General features: G+C 37.7%; 1 protein-coding gene across 12 annotated transcripts in view; it reads right to left on the bottom strand.

Moving 5' to 3' along the window:
* The window catches only part of SGIP1 (SH3GL interacting endocytic adaptor 1), a 127,593-nt gene that overhangs the window by 13,055 nt on the left and 89,832 nt on the right, over positions 1-24,706 (bottom strand). For 4 of the 12 annotated variants that reach the window (XM_089515374.1, XM_089515378.1, XM_089515376.1 and 1 more), the window contains 4 exons: positions 23,865-23,991; positions 18,130-18,189; positions 16,898-16,957; positions 286-397 (listed from right to left, as the gene is read on the bottom strand). In XM_089515374.1, the coding sequence (XP_089371500.1) occupies positions 286-397; positions 16,898-16,957; positions 18,130-18,189; positions 23,865-23,991 (359 nt within the window). The remainder of the gene's footprint in view (positions 1-285; positions 398-16,897; positions 16,958-18,129; positions 18,190-23,864; positions 23,992-24,706) is intronic. The other 8 variants (XM_089515375.1, XM_089515379.1, XM_089515385.1 and 5 more) reach the window with 2 other exon arrangements.

The following is a 24,706-nucleotide window of genomic DNA, read 5'->3' as shown; positions in this document are numbered from 1 at the left end:
TGAGAAGACCATCATCTCTTAAAAATCAGAACATTTTTAAATATGCTAAAAGTCTTCTCTTTGAGAAATCACAGGTCTCTGCAGCCCTTTCTCCCCCCAGCAAACCTTTTTTCACTAACATGCTTATCAGCTGCAAAACAGCGTTTTCCTTTACTATTTTAACTCCACTGACGGTAGCCTCCAGAGTGCTTGCCTCCAAAGGAAACTGGTTGTACGAGAGTCACACCATTGCTGAGTTTAATCACTGCACAGGGAAAAGACGGGAGGAAACAGCACGATACCTACTTGTTAGGGTCTGCTCCTTTGAAGTATGCATTAACAGTTTCAGTGAACGCCGCAGCTACAGGCAGAGTGTCTTGTGCACCCATTGTTAAAGGGCTAGGTCCACGAGAAGAGCCTGCAACAATTGAACATATTTACTCTTTATGCATATAGAAACCTTTTTTTTTTTTGCTTCAGGTCAAGACCACAAATGGGAGAGTAAAGAGATGAAAGAAGAAGCTAAGATGGTCAAGCTAAGATGGTCATGGCATCAGTAAAGCAATATAATGGTAACTGTAACCACTTTAGTTCAAATCTGAGAATACTTATGTTCTCCTCTCAACAACGACTGTAGCCATTTCTACATTTTTTAATTTTGTCTACTGCATATTCATTGATGCAGAGTTTTGTTCATTTCTTAGACAGCTTGTGATGTACATCAAGTCCTTTCCCTTGTGTGTCATGCTAATGACAATCTAGGACCTAGATAAACTAGTACATGATACACAGTCTACAGCGCTCTATCTGGAAAGTAGAACATTGAAAGTATTTTTGCTGAAAGAACACTGAAATAATGGGTCAAGAAATCATACAATGAAGTAAATTTGTTGGTCTTTTAAGTGCCACAAGATGTCTTTGCAGGGATACATGTATATTGTGTTTTGAACACTGCCTCTTCAGTGCTGGAATGCATGTATGTGTACTCCAACACTGAAGAGGTAGACAGCCAGCAAAGTGTAAAGGCTTGAGTGTTGGAGTAGGACACTGGGAGACCAGGGTTTGAAACCCTGCTCAGCCATGAAATCTACTGGATAATCTTGAGCAAATCACTCTTCTGATCTTAGGCAAAGGAAGGCAATAGCAAACCTCTTGACAAGAAAATGCATATGTTCACCATAAATTGGTGTTGATTTGAAGACATGCAATGATGACAACATTGAACAGGCAGTATTCAAGAGACAATGTATTTTTAAAAGGAAAGACATGCTTTTTAAACACTTAAAATGGCTGCTTGAAGGCCCAGAGAAAAACATATGAACTATAGTCCATATGAACTATATTGTGTCTAACTTTCAGAGACCTTCTTATTTACCATTTCATCAACTTTAGGGATTTGTAATAACTTTCCTTCTGAGCTGCGATCTGACTTGTGATTGCCCATCCACAGCTACCTCTTCCATGCCCAATTACTAAACTTCAAAAGAGGAAGAAAGGACAATACTGCAAAGCCAGTGATATGTAAATTCTGGGTGTCATGCATTTACCAATTATTCCTTGGGTCATTACATAAAATATCGTAAGCCCCAAAGAGGCATTCTCAAAGTCAGTGTTTTACTTTTATCTCTTTCTCAGGGCCAAACAAGATGTGATGGGGCAAGTGATCCACAGGTCTGCCCTATTTACATACAAAGTGGGGCTGGTCTGGGCTTTTATGCATGAAAAGAGGCACAGGAGAAAGGCACAAAAATTGCTTCACTCTCTCCTGATCTTGCTGAACTCTACTGCTTTAAGCAGTTGTCTCTCAGGCCAGCTCCAATACCAGAAATAAGACAATCTGGATTTTTTTTTTAAAGCAATGGCATACAGAGGAGATGGTGAAATTTGGCCTAGCTTCAGCACAACCCCATTTAATGTAAGAATAAGAACAAACTCTCCTGTCCTCACTTTAGGGAGCACAGCACACAAGTGGATAAAGCACACGTCATTGCTGCCAATAATGTTTGGTGTTGCCCTTAGATGAGTAAATTGTTTTCCATTTTAAGAATGGTGGAAATCTTTATTTACTTATAATGCCTTGTGTATTCAACAAATCTTTGGCAAAGATCTTGCTAAATGAACAAATGTAGTATATCAGCATAATAATTCATTTGGATTTTTTAAAAAAACATACAGTATCATACTTTTGAGAAATAAGCCACAGAGTGCTAACTCTGGAAACCTACATACATTTTAACTCTAATAGCATACATGGATATAAAGGACAAAAGGCACATCATAGCCAGTAGCAAAAGAAGATATGGTGCTTTTTCTAGGTCTGGTTCAACGTTACAGCCCTTGCTGACAAAGAACAATAATGGAAGGTATGATAAATGTATGTTTTACAAAAGACTGCCCTGCCCCTCTAAAAATCTACTGCAAATTTCTCTATTCAGCAGATTTTTCAGATAGCAGAGAGAAATGGACAAACTGACTGCCTACCAGGGTAAAACAGAGCATGGCAGGCACGATCTGGAGCCCAGAGGACTGCACTATGGCTCCTTTGTATCTCCAGAAGGCCACCATGCACCATTTTGGCTACTATTTTGGGTGACCAGAATCTTTTAGGCCATTTTGGAGAGTTGGGTTCTTGTTGCAAGGTGGGAGATCGTTTGAGACAACATTTTACATTTTTTAAAGTGTTGCTTAAGGAAGTGTTGTTGAGGAAGCAACTTTTTGAGTGATGTTTCTGGGGCTAAAAATCAGACTTTTAACCAGTTTTGTGAGGGGAGATTGCTTGGAGAATCTGTGTAGAACCCAAGGGCTTCAGGGAGTTCCCCCCTAAGGACTGCATTCAAGGGCTGCAGGAATCCCAACTTTGGAATGATGTATGGTTATTCACTTCTCCCTGGAATACAACTGTTGTCCACATCTTGGTAATGTTATTTATGTTATTTATGATATTTATTTATTTAGTATGCTGCCTTTCTCCAAATGGGATTCAAGTCAGCTCACAAAAGATATTTTAAAAACAATATACGTAATTTAAAAATCAGAGTTAAAAACATCACATCAGTAAAATAGTTAAAAATACAAAATCATTAAAAACATGCTAAGCTAAAGGTATAAAATCATTAAAAATATGCAAAAGCTAACATCCCAATAAAAAGCCTCACTGTATACATTACATATTAAAAGCCTGCTTGAAACGCAAAGTTTTTGCCTGCTGGAGAAAGGAGAGCAGGAGGGGGGGCAGCCTAGCTTCTTGCAGAAAAGAGCTCCAAACAGTGGGAGCAACCACTGAGAAGTCTCTTTCTCATGTCCTCACCACACATGCCTGTGATGGTGGTGGGACCAAAAGAAAACTTTCCCCTGAAGATCTTACTTAATGCTGGTGGGCAGAAAGAGAATAGTTGAAAGCTTTAATGGCTGGAAGAATGTTTTTTTCCCCTGATGTTTTGACAGCAGCTGTGGCTGGCATCTTCAGATGGCATGGAAGAGAGTGGGGTGTGTATGTATGTATGTATGTATGTATGTATGTATATGCATGTTGCTTCACCTCAACCAACAGAGAGAGAGAGAGAGTGTGTGTATACACACACATACATATCACCCCACTCTCTTCCATGCCAGCATTGACTGAAGATACCAGCTACAGCTGCTGGTAAAACATCAGGAAAAAACTTTTCTGGAACACAGCCCCATAAAAAACTACAGAGAGTACATTTTGCATCTCATGCCTCCAGCTTGTATCACTTAGATATTCCTTTAAAACAAATGGCTAAACGTAACGGTTTATGTTTGAGAAAATGAGAAAATTAATGAGTTACTTCTTTTACAACTTGTTAGTTAAACTGGTAGTCTCCCTTTCTTAGGATTTGAAACTGTAATTGTAACTCATTATTTTTAAAAGCAGGTTTCTAAATTTTAATGAACACATAAGACAAACAATTCTGGATGAGATTAATTTAATTCAGTGTTCATCTGAAAAATGGCATTCAGCCAATTTGTCTACAGTTTGAGTACAAACACTTTGTCGGGGAAACAACTTGCATAAACAATTAGGATTTTCTTTTCTCAAAAAATGGAAAAATGCTCTTAAGATCCTTTCAAGTTCAAATCATGTGTAACAGACTATGCATAAATCCATTATGTAAATCAGACTACAGTGCTTAGTCTATGCCACTCTTCTCATCAAAACACACTAGAAGCTTACCTCAAGGGCAAAGCTAAGCTTTCCAGAATTTAGGAACTTCCATACAAGGAGTTTATAAGAGACTATATAACCATGACTGTCTATAAACTAATACAACGTAACTATACATTTTTTCCTTGACTGACAACAATTAAAATGAGCTGTAATGTAAAATTTAAAAAAATTAAAATGATTTAATTTAATAAAAATGGAGACAGATGCATCAGATGAAATAGAGCCATTTAATAAACATTTCAAACAATTTTGGTAATTGAAAGTGGGAACTGTCTATCTGAACAAATGTTATTCTCATCTTCCAATTTAATATTCTCCTGCATATGTTATGCCCAAGATTGTATGGGCATAACACAAAGGGATGGTTAGAGCTTTAAAACTGGATATATGAAAATATATCACAGTGACCTTGTGTGTGTATGTAACACACACACATGTTAAGGAAAGCTTCTACTAATTCTTATTTCTTTGATAGTTGTTTCCAGATAAATTTAAAACTCTTTCCCAAGGGTATATAATTGCTGATATTGTAATTGTCCTAAAGCAGATATTCATCTTTTTTAAAACTCTTCTTAAAACTAGTTCAGTTCAGTTCATCTTTATTCAGTTCATCTTTATTACATTCATAGACCAGCACAAGTAAAAAGGGGATGCAGAATAAAAGAAGGCAATAGAAAAACAAGGTAAAAACACAGGTTAAGAACAGTATTTAAAATATCCTTTTAGATTCCAGTGTAAAATTCACTGTGGTTGGGCAAGATTAATAACTAGCCCACTGCAGAGGTTATTGCCTGTCGGATTTTAACTGCAGCTGCCCAGAATGTGGCAACATTATACAATCTGACGAGAAACCAGAGTATACAACATTATATATTATATCTGGATTGGTGTCTGAAAGCAGCAAAGAAGTGTAAAATGGACTGGTGTGTCCTTGATGTTTATACAACAGAAGTGAAATAAGGCTGAGGCAGATGTCCCTGTAGTGGACTTCTTATACCAGCCTTCAAGCTAAAGGGAGAGCATGGCATCATGCTAAAGTAAAGGCTCTTCGGTGTTTAGACACGTCAAGTTTTGCTAAATATGCTATAGGTGATGCCAAGTATCTGTTGGAGTCACTAACAATAAAAGTTGGAGTGCTAGCTAGGTCTAGCTATCACTCTATATCTATCACCTGTTGTTTGATGGTTGCTTTAGCCTTTTCATATCCCATGTGGAGCAAAAGATCTGGAGAGAAACACAGTGAAGTTTTACTCCTTAAAACTAGAGTACACTGAAATGATATTTTATAGGAAATGAGAAATTACACCTTGCCTTCATACCTACAAGAAATATTATGTTTAAAATGTAGCTTTGATTCAAGTTACTTAAACTGTACAAATGGCCTTTAGCCAAAGTGTGTGGAATTAACCTACCTCTGGATGACTGGTTAAAACAGCATGAGATGGTGAAACCCAGACATATAATTATGTGTAAAATAGGAGTAGTGAGTTTATGTATATATTTCCTCTGTGTACCCATTATGTGCATTTATTTTTAGCAAGTGGGTATCTGGGTGAGACATAGGGGTCTCAAAAATCCATGCAACTGTTTTCTTTACTTTTAAAATCAAAATCAGAAGTGTATGAAAAAAAATTGATGTGATTCTTCATTTTCATTCTGCTAAGGTTTTCAGTGTAATAATTCAGTGTAAATTTAAAACTCAGCTTAAATGTAAGAAATGTTCTGTTTTCAACTTAAAAGTAATAAACATGTGCTCACAAACACACCAACACTTTTGTGGCTGAGTAAGAATGTTGCAACAACCAGATATCTGCACAACTCTAGTAACAATAATGATTTTTTATTATTATTGTTATTATTATTATTAACCTTTATTTCTAAAGTGCTATCTTCCAGAATGCTTGGATGTTCAAGCTGATCAGTGCTTGGTAGGAAGGTTCAAATACAATTAACCACAAAGAAAAATGAAGGAGCAGTGCAGTTCTATTTTCTTCTTTTCTTATGTAAGGATTGATCTACTTGTTGAGGAATCTGTTATACAGCCCTATCGAAATAGTAGCAGTTCAGAATTTACTCCTATGTCAAAACCTCTATGCCTATGAAAAACAGTCTGGTTGCAGCCACATATCTTTGGCATATCAAGGAAGTGGCTTCATTATAGACCTTTCTATATTATTAACCTTTCAGTTCCCAGACTGAATTACATCCTAGAAAATATGGAAGTATGAGATGGATGTGTAGTAAATCATTGATGTGATGTCTTCATTTTAATATCTTTTTTCTGCTAACAAGTTGGCCCACCACCTGAAATATCAGCTGTATTATAAACATCATCAATCATCCAAACTATTAAAACTCAGCTATAAAACAGTATAAAAACCAAGACATGAAAACTGGAAGTAAAGGGGAGCTCACTTCCAGGCCTGATTTTTTTGGCTCCAACCAAGGGGAAATGAGGGAAATTGGTCTCTGACCCCAGTGTCCTTTCTGTTCTATACCTTTAAAGCCCAACACAATTTAGGACCAATAAATTTTCAATATAATCTCACCCTGCATTTAAACCAGGCCTGCTCATGTGCTTTCTTTTTCTATGTGCCTTCAAGTCGACTGACTAATAGTGAACCTATCATAGAGGTTTCTTGGTAAGATTTATTCAGAGGAGAGTTGCCATTGCTCCATCTAATGTCATGTGAGAAAACCTCTGCTTGCACCCCACAACTTCCCATTTCTCTTCCCATCCTTACACCCTCCAATCTCCCAAATCTGTATTAAAGTGTTCCCTTATCCTCTGGAGGATACTTGGGTAGGGAAAACAGTAGGAAAGAACATGAATAATTTCTGCTAGTATTGTCTGTTCTATGAGGGAATGACACAATTGATGTAATGATTTGTCTTTAGAACAATGTCTCTAGCTTATGTATTCTATAACTTCCATTCACAGAGATCTGTATTTAGTGCTTAATTAGTAATAGTGTGTTCTTAGGAATTATTACACCTGGTTTTTAAAAGGCAATTTCATTGGGAGGGAAGTGGCATCAGTGATGCTGATGGCATGACACCATTTCCCTCCCATAGCTGTCCCATCTCTGCCCCATCCCTTTTCATTCACAGGGGACCCATGAATGAACTGCCCGTCGCACAATCCCCTGGGTGTGAAAAGCCATTCCCTATATGCCACATATACAAAGTGCTTTGAAATCCTTAGTCATCCTCTCAAATATCCTGCAAGATTTACTTGTATCTATTTTATTGTTTGTATGTACAGCACTGTGCAGATCTACAGTGCTATATAAATTAAGCATAATAATAATACGATAAAAATATTCTTAATCCTTAAACCATAATTGGTGTAAACAATGTGGAGCCTTTATAGGGATACAGCCACCTTGTTACTTTTCAGAGGCTTTTGCCACTGTTGTCTGTAACATGAAGAAATGGATAAAAACTACAAAGTTGTAAGTTGTTTTGTATGGAAAAATTTGCTCTGTTTAAGAAAGCCACAGACAACAAGCTCAAATTACAGAAGAATAATTTAATGATGTCTGTCTAACTTTTAAAAAATTCAAATAAAAAGCAGTCATGGGAGCCAGCAATGGGACTGAAGGCCCCACTGGAATGGGAAAAAAAGAGACTACTTCTTATTGTGATTTGGTTAAAATTATTCCTTCCAGCTTGGAGATTTCATGTCCTGTATACAACCTGAAAAAAACAAAGCAGCTAGGAAGAAATCTGCAACTGACAAAAGGAAGAGGACAGGGTAACTGGTCCTCCCCATGTGCTTCTCTGCTCACAACTTTTGAGTCCCATGGCTGTTTTTCTTTAAAAAGATAAGGGGGAAAACACCAAGAGGGAGAATCATTGACTTTGCATAATGCATGGCTGGCCTTCAGCAATAAAGTGTTCTTGAATAAATTCTTTCCAGCAGCCTATTCACTTGATCTCTGATAATGTCAAGCCTTTTATATGTATATGAACATACATTCTAGCTTTAGTAGTACAAACTGTCCTCCTCCAAACTGTGCTGTGAATACTGTGTGGGAAACATTAATAAAAAAGGACAGACAAGGAAATGTTCATTCTAATAAACTAAGGTCACTACCATAGTACAAAACTCTAAAGAAAATATTAAATATAATAAAATCCAACTATCTAAATGTATTTTGATGATTTTATATATTTATAAAGACATCAACATTCCACACAATAAATTCTTATCATTAGAAATAATTAGGGGGCAACAATGTTGAGAAATTAAGTGTTATAGACTTGTCGTTTTATTATTTCACACTATGTTTTTATTGTTCATGGTCCAAATGAGGAAGACTTAACAGTGGTGATGAACATGCTGGATGGTGATGATCAAGACAAGTAGCAGCCTCAGTTCATACAGCACTGGCAATTTAGTTGTCAAATGAATGCGAATGGCACAGGTTTTATGGATTGTATAAGTTACGATATTTGCATATGGCAAGATGGATTTTAAACCTTAAACCATGTCTTAAATCAATAGTTTCAGCTGTGTGCAAGGGAGGAAAAAAAGCAAAATGAGACAGTGGTTATGTCAGCACTTCCCAAGAAAATTAAATACAGTGTGAATATATTTGTCCTCAAGGTCTAAAGTTCTTATGAGTTGCCATAAATACCAGGTTTTACACCTGTTTTGACTTACAAATTAGTAATACACCACAGAGGGCTCCAGCTGCTGATGCTTACACCAAACAATCTTTCCCCTTTAAACAAAGAAGTAGGGCCTTTGATAAGCACAAAATGACAACATGCCAGCTTTCTTCTTTATAAAGCAATCACTTCAGATATGGCTCTTCTGACCAGGCAGTACCAGGAAACAAATTCACAGTCACTATGACCATCCTATGTATAATGTTAAAATTCCAGACATGAACAAAGGGGAGAGTCAATATTTTTAGACCCACAGAAAAAACTGGTTATCGCTACTATTCGAGATCATGAAATACATATGCAAGAAATGGGAAGTAGCCTTTCATAAGAAATTATCAGTCATTATCTTCATGGCATAAAATGTTCCGTACTAAGCATAGATCCGCAATGTGCACTAGCTGATGCTTCTTTATAAATTTCAAGTTTAATATCTATGAACAGTATAATTAACAGCCTGGTGAACCCAGAGGTCACATAAGCATGGATTACTGTAAAGAAAACAAAACAAAAAATGCCTAAGAAATAAGATATCACAAAATGTATATGGATGATAGATTGCCTTTCACACAGCTGCTCCCCTTGTAACAAAAATAAGTGGACAAATATTAGCTTTAATTAACCACCAATATGCTATGGGGCACATAAAACACAAAAATGAATAAAATACTCTCCATTTAATGGGCTCATACTTTGTCATTTCTGACAATGAAATATTAAAAATTGATAATACACTTTTTTCTGAAAGCTGATTTTTAGATGCCATCTCACCCATCATCTCATCCATCACCAATTAAATCAGAGCAGGCTAGATATTTTAATGTAACTGAAAATGATTCAATAAGAGGATGACTGAGAGAAAAATCCAACAGTATGAAAATTTAAAATAGTCAATCATGATGGCAAATAGCTAGCATGGACTAATGTCAAATGCAGCAAAGAGTTGATGCTGAGGATGCCATCTTGCATCCCCCAAAAGGGCCTTAATTAGAGTGGGTGTTCCTCCCCCCCAGCTAATGTAGACTAGTATTGAAATAGTAGGAAAGGTACATTGCCACAGCTGATTATTGAGTAAGTAAGTAAGTCTGTCCAATCACCTATTAGAGTCAATTAATACTGTTCACAACAAACTGAATTTAATAGATAAATATCTTAGTGAACTAAATACGATAGTTATTTCAGCTTTCTTTAGCATGGTTAAGAAGCATTGAAAGAAGAAGCTAAGAGAAAAGTTCCAAAAGGAATTGGGTATTAAAATCACTTTACCTGGGCTTTGGCTCTGTTGCTCTATAAAGACTCAACACTGCAAGAAGCTGACGTTGCTTCTGAAGATGGTAAAGCTAATATAAATATGACTGTAAGCAATTTAACCATGGGGAAATACTGATGGTTTCCTCAGTCAAAAATTAACAAGGTGCATTTTACTTGTGGGAGATAAATCCCACCTGAATAGGTATTATGGTATTTTTAAATGAGGCAAAACTCTAATGCTTCATCCTATCTCTGTTTCAAATGAACAAAGGAGGGTCCACAACCCAAGTGTATGATTTAGAAATTGCACCAGGTACTTTGGCTGGAGACTGCTGAGATCAGGGCATGTGGACTTGCCCTTGTCATCATGTGGCCTGTGGATGAGGGATTCCATTTCTCTGCTACCTTGTGCCCTATGGCACAAGCCTTCCTAGTATCCATCTATTAACTCTGAAGATTTTTTTTTTTTTTTGCAGTGGTTGAAATCACAATCATAAGATTCCTCTATTCCATGTGGACTTGTTTTCACCTGATAACAACTCTGTGTTATCAACATAATGACTGCAGCCTAATACATAGTGGCCTAATATGAATGCTAAATAGTATGGGAGACAAAACAGTACACTGTGGCATCCTTTAAAACAGGGGTAGGCAACCTGCGGCCCGCGGGCCGGATGCGGCCCGGCGAGGCCTTGGGACCGGCCCCAGCCCAGTCCTGCCGCCGATTGCTGCCGGGGCCTTTGGCCTCTTGCGTGCAGAGACAATTATCTATAGAAGCCTCAGAAACATGCATTTATATTAACATTTTTAAAAAAATCAGCAAATTTTTTCGTGTGTCCTCCACTTTTTTAAAAAAAGTGTCCACCATTTGAAAATTTTGTCCTACATTTGTCCCGGTTTATTTATTTAATGTTTTAAAAAATTATTTAATTATTTATTTTTTGGCTTCGGCCCCCCAGTTGTCTGAGGGACAGCAACCCGGCCCCCGGCTCAAAAAGGTTGCCTACCCCTGCTTTAAAACAATTCCTAAACAGTAAAATAACTGCTGCCACCACTTTTTTCATCCTTGCTCTCAAGTACTGACACAACCACAACAGGTACCACTTCTAAGTCCTCCAGGGCTACCAAGCTATCTAGGAAATTAATTTGGTCACATTCTCATTTTCTGTACTTCAGAGGAAATGTGAGTCACTGTGAGCATTACAGAAGTAAAATTCCAGAAATGAAAGTGATCCAGATAACCAATTTCATCCTAAATTGCCTGCAGCTAAACAGCCTGATTATCTATGGCCTGCAGCTGTAACTACAGTACCCATCCATGGCACTGTACATTAGATATTGGCTCATACTGATAAAAAAAAAACCCTACAACTATCAAAGCAAATGTGGGAGAGGGGTCTTATCATGGTAGAGCCATTTGAGAGAAAAGGAACCAAACTCTCCCATATAATCTATTTATTTATAAATATATAACCTCAGAATGTTGAACAATAAGTATGAAATAAAAACAATAACAAAACAATAAAAAGCAGTAAAAACATAAAACTTAAAATGACTGGGCAAGTGGAAATATTCTGTTCATCATTGTTATCTCTTTATTGCAATCAATAGACTAGTTAATATAGCATTAAAGCATGTTAAAACATACATTTTAACAAAATGTGTGTAGCATCTATTAGTATATCTAGAACAAGATCAATGTACTCAATATAATAATAACTACACAGTCATAGATGATCTGGTTAAAAAAGCCAAATTTAGAAATGTAGTCACTTGCTGAGTGACTGACCTTTTAATATTCTGGAGCTTAATGATAGGGAGAGACTCAGGAGAGTGGTCTGGGAAAAGCTGTATGTTAAATCCTTTGTAGCTCCTTGGTAATACCAGGAATGAAAGAGGACATGCAAGAGGAGTTTTACTTTGGGTTTATTACATGGTCAACAGTTATTGCTCAATAGGTTTTTATTATAATCTGCTATGTAATTAATTAGAGGGAAGAACATTAAACCTTGCTAAGGAAAAGGCCGCCTTTTATTTCAGAATAGTTAGCCATCCTAAATAAGTCATTTTGTATTGATAAGAAAGCCATGACTGGTGGGAGTGAAGTCCCCATGCAGCTCCTTGAAATGCTTGATAGTCTAAACCCAACAGACTCTGACAATGGATTAGACAGCATTTAAGTCCATGGGTAATGAATAGGAAGGAGATAAACCTACTGAGATCATGTTGCATTACATGACCCTAATCCAGGGTGACTCAAAGGAATCTAACATTGTCTTGGACACCAGGGATTTGGGATTAAGCATGTCAAAATTGATATAAATGAAAAGAAATGATTGTAACTCATTTCATCCAAAGCATTTTGAGTCCAGACAATTGTTTAATTTCAGCACTTGCAGTAACTATCCTGACTCAGTTGACAAGAAAGAGAGCCATGTATCATCAGCATGTTGATGGTATCTCATTCCACATATCTTGATGATCTTATCCAGTGATTTGATATAAATATTAAAAAGTATGAGGGATAACATGGAACCTTGCATAAATGATATGAAGTTGGACAGCAACATTATCTCTTCCACTGTATTCTGAACCCAACCTTGCATATAGGAGCAGGATCAGTATTTCATCATGCCCTCCCATCCTCATGTGCGGAGTTGACCCAGGCAGACAGATGGATAATGGTATCCAAAGCCATTGAGAGATCTAATAATAATAATAATAATAATAATAATAATAATAATAATAGCACTCCATCTCTTTCCCAACAGAACAACAAATGTAATTTTGGTATTAAATCCAGGCCTAAATCTGGACAGAAATGGATCCAAGATAATCCTTGTCACCCAAAAGTGCATGAAGCCACCCATTCACCACCTTCTGCAGACCTAGCCAAAACAAGAGATATTTGGTACTGGAGAACTGTTATCAAAAGCTCCTGAGTTCAAAGGGGATTTCTTACTAAGCAGCACCACAGTTCACACTTACAAGGTTGCTAGGACCACTTCCTTTGTCAAAGAGGTAATAACTGTGTCTTGGACAATCCAATCAACTTTATGCCCCCTGCTCCCATCCACATCTTAATGACCTGCTTGGTCTGGGATGAAAAATACAGGTAGTTGACAACTGCTCCAAAGATACAGGTGGTTAGTCACTACTCCAAAGATACAGGTGGTTGATGACTGCTCCAAGCATACTGTACACATATTCATAGGATAGCAACTGAAACCACTCCCATACAATTGGACTAAGTATTCCACAAGAACAGTTCAGCCTTCTTCAACCAGATGACCTCTAGATATATTAGACTACTATGCCAAGCCAATGGTTGCCTAGGGATGATGGAATATTTAGTCCAATATATTTGGAGAAGCAGAAAAGTGAGCATTTTTTCAGCATTTATAGCTCCTCCTTCCCTCAAGCATGTAATTTTACTTAATTTCTGATAGTGGCCAGAATTTAATTAGTATATGTTAATAACAATAACAACAGCTTGAAACCTGAAGAGTGTGTGTGTGAGAAAGAGAGGGCTTGAGCATACATGGGGTTTTTTACGCCGGGGAGGGGGTCCAGAATGGATCCTCCATGTGAAAAAGGGCACACTGTAGTAGACTTCCAGCTACTTCCATTTTTTAATTTTTTTAGTAAAATGCATTTACACACCTAGTACAGCCTATGATGGATCCTCAGGGCCAAAAATTGGCCTTTGGATTATTACAGGTTACCTAAACAATCACCATGGGTTGAACTGTAGATATTTGCTATCAGAAATTGGTAAACTTGTTCTCACTATAGACTACAGTTGTCCTGATAATAGCAACTATCTTTCATGTCTCTACTTCCCATTTTTATAGGGACAAATCCACCAAACAGTGTGTTTGTGTGTGTGTGTGTAAAAACCAGAGTAGCAAAAGAGGCAATGAAGCAGAAGCAGCCTGGAAAAATAGTTATGTGGAGAGGGCATGAATTTTCTGACAATATAACGTGGTAGGAAAATCTTTCTATCTCACTAACATTTCTAATTGTAATTTATATATTGAAAGTAGACATATACATGTTGCTCAGAACACTTATTATATTATGCTCAACTTGTAAATAGAAAATATCATATGAAGAGCAGGGTTAGACTCAGAGAAGCAGAGTGAAAATAGGAGGATGGAATGTCAGGAACTTAAGATATGCAGATAGCACCATACTACTAACAGAAAAATATTGTGGTCTTGAAAGAACTAAAGAAGGTAAAACAAGAAAGTGCAAAGGCAGTTTTATTGCAGAACATAAAGAAAACAAAAATAATTACCATGGAAGATCTACATAAGTTCAACCTAGATGAGAAAATTCAAGTTGTTAAAGAGTTCCTGTACCTTGGATCAAACATTGACTAGAATGGTGACTGCAGTCAAGATATCAGAAGATGACTAGGAATGGGAAGGGCAACTATGGCGGGTTACAAACCGCCATAAAGTACGCGCTCCGCGCGTACTAGGGTTAGGAAGGGCCGTATTAGGGTTAGGAAGGTTCTTACCTTCCTGACAGCCCTTCCTCCCAGTACGCGCGGAGCGCGTACTTTTTTGCGGTGCCCATCCACATGGGCGCCGCCATGTTGACGTACTGGACGCTGTGCGTCCAGACGTGTCGCGGCGGAAGTGACGTCGCGAGGACGCACTCCACCCCTCGCAGCGCCACTTCCGCGTTCCAAAAAGGAGCGGCATTTCGCCGCTCCTTTTTTGCTGCGCAGGGAAGCCTCGCGGTCTGGCAGCTGGGGCTTCCCTACGCAGCGAATGGCGGCGGCGGGAAAATGGCCCCTTGAGGGCCGTTTGTAACCCGCCTATGAAAGAACAAGACAAGATTCTAAAGTGCAAAGATATAAAACTGAACACAAAGTTAGAATTGTCCAATCCATTGTATTACCCATCACCATATAGTAGGACCTTTGTATCTGTAGGGTATCCATTCCAACCCCCCCCCCCCCGGGATACCAAAACTCACAAATGCTCATGCCAATGTTGTCCCCAATAGAGGTGCATGCATGTGGCTGTGCTACCATTAGGGACAACAGGGCTTCAGGTGAAGTCCCATTGTCGCTAATGGTGGCACAGCTGCATGCACCTACCACCACTAGGGACAACATGATCTATCCATAATGGTGGCATGGCCACAGGCACACATCGCCATTGGAGACAATGCAGGCTTGCCATCTGCAGATGCTCAAATCCGTGTTTGGCAAGTCCATGGATACTGAGGTCCCACTGAATATGGATGTGAAAGCTGGACAATGAAGAAGCTGATAGGAAGAAAATAAACTCATTTGAGATGTGGTGCTGGAGAAAGTTACTGATGATAGCATATATGGTGAAAAAGACAAACAAATTGTCCTAAAACAGATCAACTCTCCCTGGAAGCCAAGATGACCAAACTTGGCCATATCATGAGAAGGCTTAACTCTCTAGAAAAGACAATAATGCTAGTAGAAGGTAGAAGGCAGGAGAAGAGTGGGAAGACCTCATGCCAGATGGCTAGATTCAATTAGGGAGATCATGGGTCTGAATTTACAGGACCTGAGCAAAGCAATGGAGGTCTTGAAGATGCCTCATCCACAGGGTTGCCATGAGTCATACTCAACTTAAGGGCAGTTAATGTCTGTTTATTATTAATGTCTTTCATTATGAGTATTACATATTAAATAATTCACTTTGTCTTCCATGCTGTCTTGAATTATCCCTGATCTTCTAAAGCAGGCTTGGAGCTGGGGAGGTAGGTTGATGGGGGAGAGCTGAGATCCAAAGGTGCTCAGTTTCATGAGTGAAACTCTCTTCACTGAACTGTGGACCCAACCCACTGTGCAAACTCACACTCATATTTTGGCAAACTTCATAAAAGAGTAGGATGGAATTAAACAACTGCCAAAAAAGTACAAAATCCCCAAACTCATGCATACAGTATTTATTTAAGGCAAGCTGTAGTTTTAACCACCCAGATCAGTAATAATTCTCTTTTAATTTTCACATATAATACCCCCCTCCTTAATTCCCAACACAATTTAGATTGTGACAAATTACTCCTCCTGTGAAGGACAGTTAAAACAGAAATAAATTTAGGAAACCAAACATTTATTATAGAGAAGCTTTAAATCTCCATTATAACAAAGCTGGAAGGGTTACCAAAAATTAAGATGAAGAGTCTAATTGAACAATGTTGAAATACCAGTGGGATACTTTTGTTAAATGATTAACTTTTGGATTATAATACTAAATTTATACATTTTCATTCCAAAAGCCACACAAGTTGAAGATGCACGACATTAACGGGGATGTTGGTGGTACAAATATAATTTTCACATTTATTTGAAATATACTTGTTATGGATTGCATGGGAGTTTCTCCTGAATATGATGGCAAGGAAATCAAGCAGACTCAATATAGGACAATAAAAAAATGCTAGTTGGATTTCTATTGTGTAGCAGTTATAAAGTGTAAAAGTTGCTTGCAAAGTGTATACAAGAAGCCCTGGTTGACAGAGTCAAGTTGCTTGGTATTCAGTAACTCCTGATTTTTAAAATATATATACTTTAATATTTTCCCTGAAATTAAAACAATTGTAATAACTGAAGGGACACAGCCGTCAAGACCAAATTTATAAATTATTCTGATTGTGAACTCATCATGTCAACTAAGTAGCCATAGCATTTCCAAAGAGAAAGGTAGAATGGGTTTGTTTGTTTCAAGGAAACCAAAGGGCTTCTATTAAATAATAAGAGCAAAGAGGAGTTTGAAATTCCAACCCAGTATGCTATGTACTACTTACCTTCAAAAGTCAAATAAAACTTTCCTCTGTCAAACCAGACGAGGGAAGGCTGTTCATTCTCTGTATGGCCAGGAGTTGAAGCGGGATGGGAAAGGTTAAGGAGAGGGAGAGAGAAGGACATAAGTGTGAGTCACAGAAGCAGGTCATTAATCTCACTACAGGGGAAGAAGAGGTGCTGCAAGCTGTTAACGTGCAAGGAGGCAGGGCAGGGAATTTAAAACAATGTTCTTGTTTTATTTCGGGAAACAGAAAGCAAAAAAGCAAGCTGTTGAATCCTAGATGGAGGTAATTTTTGCCCACTGCATAATTATCTGGGTGTTTACGTGAGCAGTAGAAGATAAGATGCTGTCATATAGATTATTCTGTTCTAACTATGCTAGTGACCCGATTTTAAAGATACTGTTGTAATCTTGGGAGGCACCATTGCACAAGAACACATATGAAGATCTGGCACTGAATAATATGTGAACTTGACAAAAAAGATTGATAAAGGGGGGAAATTAGTACATTTCTGGAACTCATATGAATTATGGAGCTCCCACGCATGTCTCTAGAACTCACTTGTCTTCATCCTGAGATTGGTATTATGTTCTCATGGATCATGAATATGGCTGAGCTTTCCAAGGTGGTATTAATATCTACTCAAGTGTTTTTCTTAGTACTGTAAACTGGGATCAATAAATTACTAGGCAGGTTCAAACCCTGGTAGTTTATAAAATTTTAAGTCAAATCAAAATGTGCATGTTTGAATCTACATTCCCTCCTTTGCAGGTCAAAAATTACCAGTTACATTGACTCATTCCATTTTAAAGGATCCAGTGAATATGAAACTGGAAACAGATGATGAAACCTTATCAATGATGTTAAGCACATCTTGCCCTGGAAACTTGCTGAGAACCGTGTATTTAAATTAGCTCAGCTCTTTAGAGAAAGAGCAGGGTATGGAAAATGAATTATCAAAAGTGGCTCTTGAGTAGCTGTGTTATTCTTTACATATGAAAGAATCACAAGTCTGCAATATGTCACCTCTCTTAAACTCTTATTACTGGAAAACCATCATGCAATGCACTGCATTTTTGTGTTTCATGAGTTCCTTTGTTAGATGTTAGGTATAAATTTTTATGCACTTGACACTCATGGTGGTGGTGGGGTGGTAGTGAAGGAGGCATTCAGATGACAATGGCTTGGATTTTTAATCCAGATTTCTTGAAACCACTCTGCTAGTACAGTACCTGCAGGCGTTTCACAGTGCCTTTCAAACGAGGGCAGTTTGTCAACATAAGCATCATCTTCTGAAACCCATGAGCAAAAGAAATGTAAAAGAAAAACAATGAAAACACAAATTCCAAATGAAAACCAAGTAGCTGCTTATCAACCAAAGCACGAACATTACAATGAAAAAAAAAGATCATAGACATAAAAATGGTGGACAAGTCTCTTTTATTATCAAAATCATATGCAACAGCCACCACAAGAACCCAAAATTAAATACACAAAGGACAGACAAGTAAATGAAGAATTCTGTGTAACATTCTCTTGGGTGAACTCAACAAATACTAGACAAATTTGGATAACTAGGACAATGATAAATGGGAAAGAACTATGGTCTGTTGATAAGTTACTTAATTTTCCTTTCCATGTTAAATATTCTAATGTCCAACCAAGATCTTCCATGTCTTAGATACAAACAATTTAAAAGACTCCATTCACTTACCCCAGCCCTCTGTAACAGAAAAGGTTCCCCACAGTCCCCATGCTTAATGAAAATCTGCTTTGCTATTGATAGAAATCACTGGATCTTACAAAGGCTATTTTGGGACTGTACCAAGCTGTCCTAGCAGTATCCAACTAATTCATGCTGTAAATGGCAAGTTCTTACAATACATTTTTGAAACCATACCTGGCTTTTAAGGACCCCAAATATCCTTTACACAACCAAGCCTGGCTTGACATATTTGAAGTTGCATTAAACTTTTGGGTACTATGTCCCACAGTACTTTCCATCAGGGCCCCATTCAAGACCCCACAGTAGACATTGCCCTAATTCTGCTTGGAGCTAGCAGTTCTTTTCACGCCAGTTCAGCAAATGTTATGACAGGGAAGGCACCTTAAAGTGGTTGGTGGCATGTATCAGACCCATGTGGGACTTAGGAGGATCCCACACCTATTTTCACACCAATCCCAGGTGTCAACATTTTTGTTTCTCTCCCCAAATATCAAACAAAACCCGCCAAGTCCTTTTAAAACTCCTTTCACTGGTTCCAAGCCTAGGCAGACCTTATGTCCAAACAGGAAATGACCACCCAACAATGAAGAGGAGGCATTTTAGTGGCAAAATGATTTGGAGGAGATGAATGTATATGATTTGGTATGTGTGTAGCAAAAATGTAGCCTTGGTGTCACAGGCCACAATTGTCTTATAGCACTGTATGGCAGGTTTACATAAGGTAATCCCACCCCACCAAACACATGATTGGTGTTATTAGATATGATTGTACAAGCTATGTGTTCAAGAATGGAACTTTCAAAGAGGTGGAGCTGTCAAAGAGGTGATCGCTGTTGTGAATAAACACACACACTCCTGTTTTCAAACAGAAGGTGATTAAATTCTAGTTACTTCTCCCCATAACTGCATAGGGGAAATGAAGGTGAGATTGTTAAAATCAAGATATCTTTCATGAACATGATCTTTTTCTGTGTCCCTACTCAGGAGAATGTTGGGGAAAACAGAGAATTTGAACATTTAATGAGGTGTCCCTTTTGTTTACAACAGTCAACACAGTTCTCTGTACATAACCACAAACACCCAACAACACCAAAAGGACAAAATTACTTGACTTTAATATTAAGAAAAATGTGTTTGTATTCAGTAATGATTTTTCAAGAAAATATTTAAAGAACAGGGTTGTTTTGTTTGTTTTTGTTTTAGAATATGATGATTCCCATGGCTCCCTCTTGATGCAAGTTCTAAATCACTTCAAATGTCTAAGGGAGATACACACACTAAACCCACGCTGCTTAAAAGATGAAAAAAGTTGAGTGGGTAGTCTAAATCAGTACGTGTTAAATATGTTTAGCAGCACTACCTCCTGGTAACAAATAAGCAAGGACTAAATACAGCTAGGATGACCAAGTACAAGAATTATTTGCTATTGGTAATTTCAGCTCCAATATTGTCTCAACTGTTTTCTCAACTGTTTTGTGTTGTAGTCTCTCTTAATTCCTCTAATATTCTTAATAAAATGTCCAAAACTAGTGTAATAAAATGTCTAAAACTATTGTTACTATTGGTTGGGAATTGTAATAAAGGGGATGGCAGTAAACACTCAAGTAGTTTCAATAGACATAGTAACTATTGTGAATCAAAGTGTATATGGCAAATAGATCATGTTCTTGTCCTGACTATGATCTTAAACCCCATTCTTCTTGGGAAACTCATTAAAAGCACAAGGTCTTCAAAGAAGGCTTCACATTTTAAGAGTGCTGTCACCAAAAAGTTGGATTTTGCACTACCCTGTCACAGCCTCACCTTAGCATTTTCTTCAGGGTTTTTAGAGAAACTATTACAGTTTTGAGGGGCTATAAATCTAAGAAACGTTGTGGCTACAGCTTATTAAATCAACTCATCCTGACAACACAAAGTTGTCACTAACTGAGGTTATCTGCACAGATTTTTATGAAGATTGTAAAGTTTTCATATTAGGCAGGCATTTCCAGCTGTTGCTGTAATATATACTTTAATGGTTGTTTAATCTTTGGACCATCATCTATTTTGTTTCAAATATTATATTTTATTTACATGCTGGATAAAGTGGTAACTGCCTTGATATACAAAACATAAACATTTTAATTAAAAATAGATAATTTGCCATTTTTGTAGTTGTCATATATTTGAATATCAACTTTCAGGAGAGCCAAATAGTCTCGGAATATGGATCCCAAGGATCTTAATGCTTATATAACCTGCACCTTCACCTTTGTAGTTATCATCACAAAACAAGCAAAAACTGTAGTTCCTATGCATCAGTAACTGATTCTTTTTAAAGCAAATAAATGTTACAGAACTTTTTATATCTGCCAAGCAGGTTTAGAATGGAAATAAAATATAGGTAATCAGTAAATTCACTTCCATTAATGAAAATCTACATAGTCCTACATTAAATGCTCCTCCTCAAAGAAATCATGTTTATGGTTTATATAGACAGGGAAATTGCTATTTAAATGGAAAATTGTGTGATTTCCCATGCATTTTTAATAGGTGCACAAAACCTAGCCTAAAATTACAGTTTATATATAACAGTTTCCTCCAATCAGTTGCCTGATTTAGAGTTTATGAAATATGATTTCTGATAAGAACACACAACAATGTGTCTCTCATGAAAAAAGAACGCTGACCACCATCAGTTTCAGACATTGTACACCAGCCCATGAAACAGTATTTTACATACAAGGAGTTGAGTCACTGATGGCAGAGCCTTTTGATTAAAAGAACAGAAAACTGTACATTAGATTAAGTCTGAAGAGAAATGCTGTCTAGTACATGACTGACATACGTTCATATCATGCCGGTCATGACAATGACCAACAGCAAGCAGAAACAAAGGACATGAAAATGAAGAAGAATAAGGAGTTAGAAAATTGCTTGAAGTTTCCCAGCACCATTACCTCACCAGCAATTACAAAAGGCAGAAAGGAAACAAAAGTGATCTGAATATTTTTTCAGAAGGAGAAATGAAAAGAAAGCACTTCAAACCAGCGTCAATAGTTCACAAATCATTAGTGCAGGTCTAAATATATGCTCCAGTGGAAAGCAACTTCATTTTTTTTAGTAAGCAAAGCCATCACTAAAAACAGAATGAATTCTTAAGGATAAAAATACAAAAATTTCCCATAAATGGGAATCACCAATATATTTCATTACATCTCACAAGAACACAACACACATACTACATCAGTAATTTTTTAATTTTTTATTTATTTATCTAGGTTTGGCTTTCTTGGAACAAATATTCAATTTGCTCCCATTGTATATTTATTAAGAACAGTCATGAAGACAATTTGAACAGGAGTTCAAATTCCCCTTCTCCTCTGTATAGATTTGAAAATGGTCAAGACAGAATTAAGAGTCACATCATAGGAGTGGTAATCAAACAAAGTTTAGACTTGTAACAGAACGGGTCCAAAGGTATGTAAAACAAGGAAAAACAAACAAAAGAAAACAACCTTGCAAACAATGAGAACCGAAGGAGACAGAGATGGTCTGCAGAAGAGCAGAAGCGCTGATGAAAGGAGAGGCAGGTCAAAAAGGAAAATGTGGAGTCTGCAGCACAAAAAAGCTATATCAGAGAAAAGGATGTGGCTTTGAAGTACAAAGAAAGAAGACAAAACATTGTAAATGAAATAAAGAATGGCAGAAAGAATCCAAACATATGCTGATCTCAGATAAAAGTGAGAGAAGAAAGGGAGACTAGAGAAGACCAGAGCATGAAACGGAACCAAAAGGCATCAAAATCTAGGCATGGTCAGTCATAGAACACACATCATGGGTAATCTAGCCTACACTTAGCAAAAACAAACTATGTTTGCAGTACAACTTTCCTCAATAAATTTCTAAGTTGTTTTCCAACACGTCGTAGATATTTTGAACTGTTTTGACATTTTATAGCTGTACAGTTTCTTCAATCCACAAAGAGCAAATACACTTGTCATCTAACAGAGATGAGGAAGGGGGACCTTCCAAATGTTGTTGAACTGCAACTCCTATCAATCCTAGCCACAACAGTCCTTGGTGAGAAATGATGGGAAGTGAAATTCAACAGGGACTAAAGGGCTTTGTGTGTCCCTGGTTTATAGCATCATTTTAAAGGAATAAGTAATTATGTGTAGGGTTTTTTATGCTTGCCATCTTTTCTCCCCCCTTTCTATACTGAAATTAAAGGTGTGTCTAACTAATTTAATGGTGTGCTAATTACTTTAACAATGGCGCTTTACATACTGCCCAAAAAGGGCGGTCTGCCGGCGCCGCTGGTTGCTGCATCTGGGAAACGCAGCGGACAAACCGCGCGATTCCCGGACACAACAAAAAAGAAGCTGAAAAATGCAGCTTTTTCTTGCGGTGCGGAAATGGCGCTGCAAGTCGCCAATGGCGCACTCGTGGCATCATTTCCACCGCGCGACGTGCGGACACTAGGCGTCCACGACGTCAAGATGGAGGCACCCATGTAGAATGGGCACTGCCATCTTGTACGCACTCGGTGCATACTAGGGTTAGGGGCGTCTGGAAATGACGCCCCTTTCTAACCCTAGTACGTGACGAGTAGGTACTTTTTGCCTGTCTGTAACAGGCCAATGACTCAAATGTTTACTGAAAGGCCAGGCTATTAGTTTTACTGCATACATACAATGATTTAGTGAAACTTATAATATCTACAGTTGTCAGGGTACTAAAATACACACACGACTATTCCATGTGTTCATTGTTTCTAGAGACACTTGTAAGATAATGCTACATTGAATCCACAAATTACTATGTGACTTTATCCAATTTAAGCACAACGGCTCTTCAGTGTGAAATATGTGCAAGTCCACTCTGTTTCCTGCACTAATTCATCTTCTGGGAAGTTTTCATATCATTTTTTTAAAAAAATCTGCTTTCTGATCTCAGTGTAATTTGGGACTGGAGGGGCACATTCTGCTTATATGTTTTCGGAAAAAAATGTGGAAATGAAGAACATATGTGTGACTCTTTTGACTGCTATCATTATAGGCATATGTATAACACAGATGTAGTGGTCCAAACCTAATTTAAATTTCAGTTCTCTTTCACATTAAAAGTGCTCTAACATAACATGACCATGACAACAAAAACAAAGAAATTATAACCAAATAACGGGTTTCAGAAACCAAAAGATATAAGCCAGTCTGCTCATGACAACTATTCTTCAATAGAAAAAAGCTTTTTTGTTACCAATTGTGGGAGTTGTTGCTGCGCTCAAGGAATTGGTGGATGATATGGATGAGGTGCTTTCAGCACGTGCTAATGGTGCTATTGGAGGCGGACTGGACGAGTGAATTGGAGGGCTAAAAGGTCTGGACTGTAGAGAAAGACAAAAAAGATTAAAATACATAAAATGTATCACTTAATGTGAACACACCAACTAATATTCATAAGCACATATTCTGTCTTCTTAGGCTCTTGGTCACCCATAATTAATTCATACACCTTAATGTGACATACAGATTCATTGATTTTTCTGTTCTTGTTCATTAGTAGCCCAGTTGGATGAATGCAGGTTTCACTGAGGTGTTCAGTATGTATAACCTCATTCATTAGATTCAGATGTGACCCTTTACAAACAGAAAGGAAGGGAATCCATGAAAGCTTATGCTGGAATATACCAAAGGCACTGATAGATCCCCTGCTTCCTTTGCCCCTTATTCCTTTCTATGCTGCAAGAGACGAATATGGCTATCGGTATATAAAGGAGTCCTTACACAGAAGATACTGAGATGCAATTGAGGTTTTCTCTTGGATGAAAAGGGTAGAATTGCAACTGTGGCTGACTCCACCCACTCTTTGCAGTTGCCACAATCTCCTTAGTGTATTTTTCAGAGTCTTCCAGCCTTCAGCAACAGTTTTTCCAAGGACACAAGAATTTGGTAAAATTGTCATCATGTTCTATTTCTGTAGTCCAGCCAGGGGTGTAGCTATACAGAGACACTGGAGGGCATTGCCTCCTAAATAGGAATTCTGCCTCTACATTAAATTTTACTCCAGTCTCCAAATTTCCAGCACGGTAAAGAGTTAGA

This window comes from Sceloporus occidentalis, unplaced genomic scaffold (genome assembly GCF_023333645.1).
Source record: "Sceloporus occidentalis isolate IW3139 unplaced genomic scaffold, rSceOcc1.0.p SCAF_3, whole genome shotgun sequence".
Taxonomy (NCBI): domain Eukaryota; kingdom Metazoa; phylum Chordata; class Lepidosauria; order Squamata; family Phrynosomatidae; genus Sceloporus; species Sceloporus occidentalis.
The sequence above is the reverse complement of the archived record's forward strand: the minus strand, read 5'-3'. Positions and strand labels throughout refer to the sequence as shown.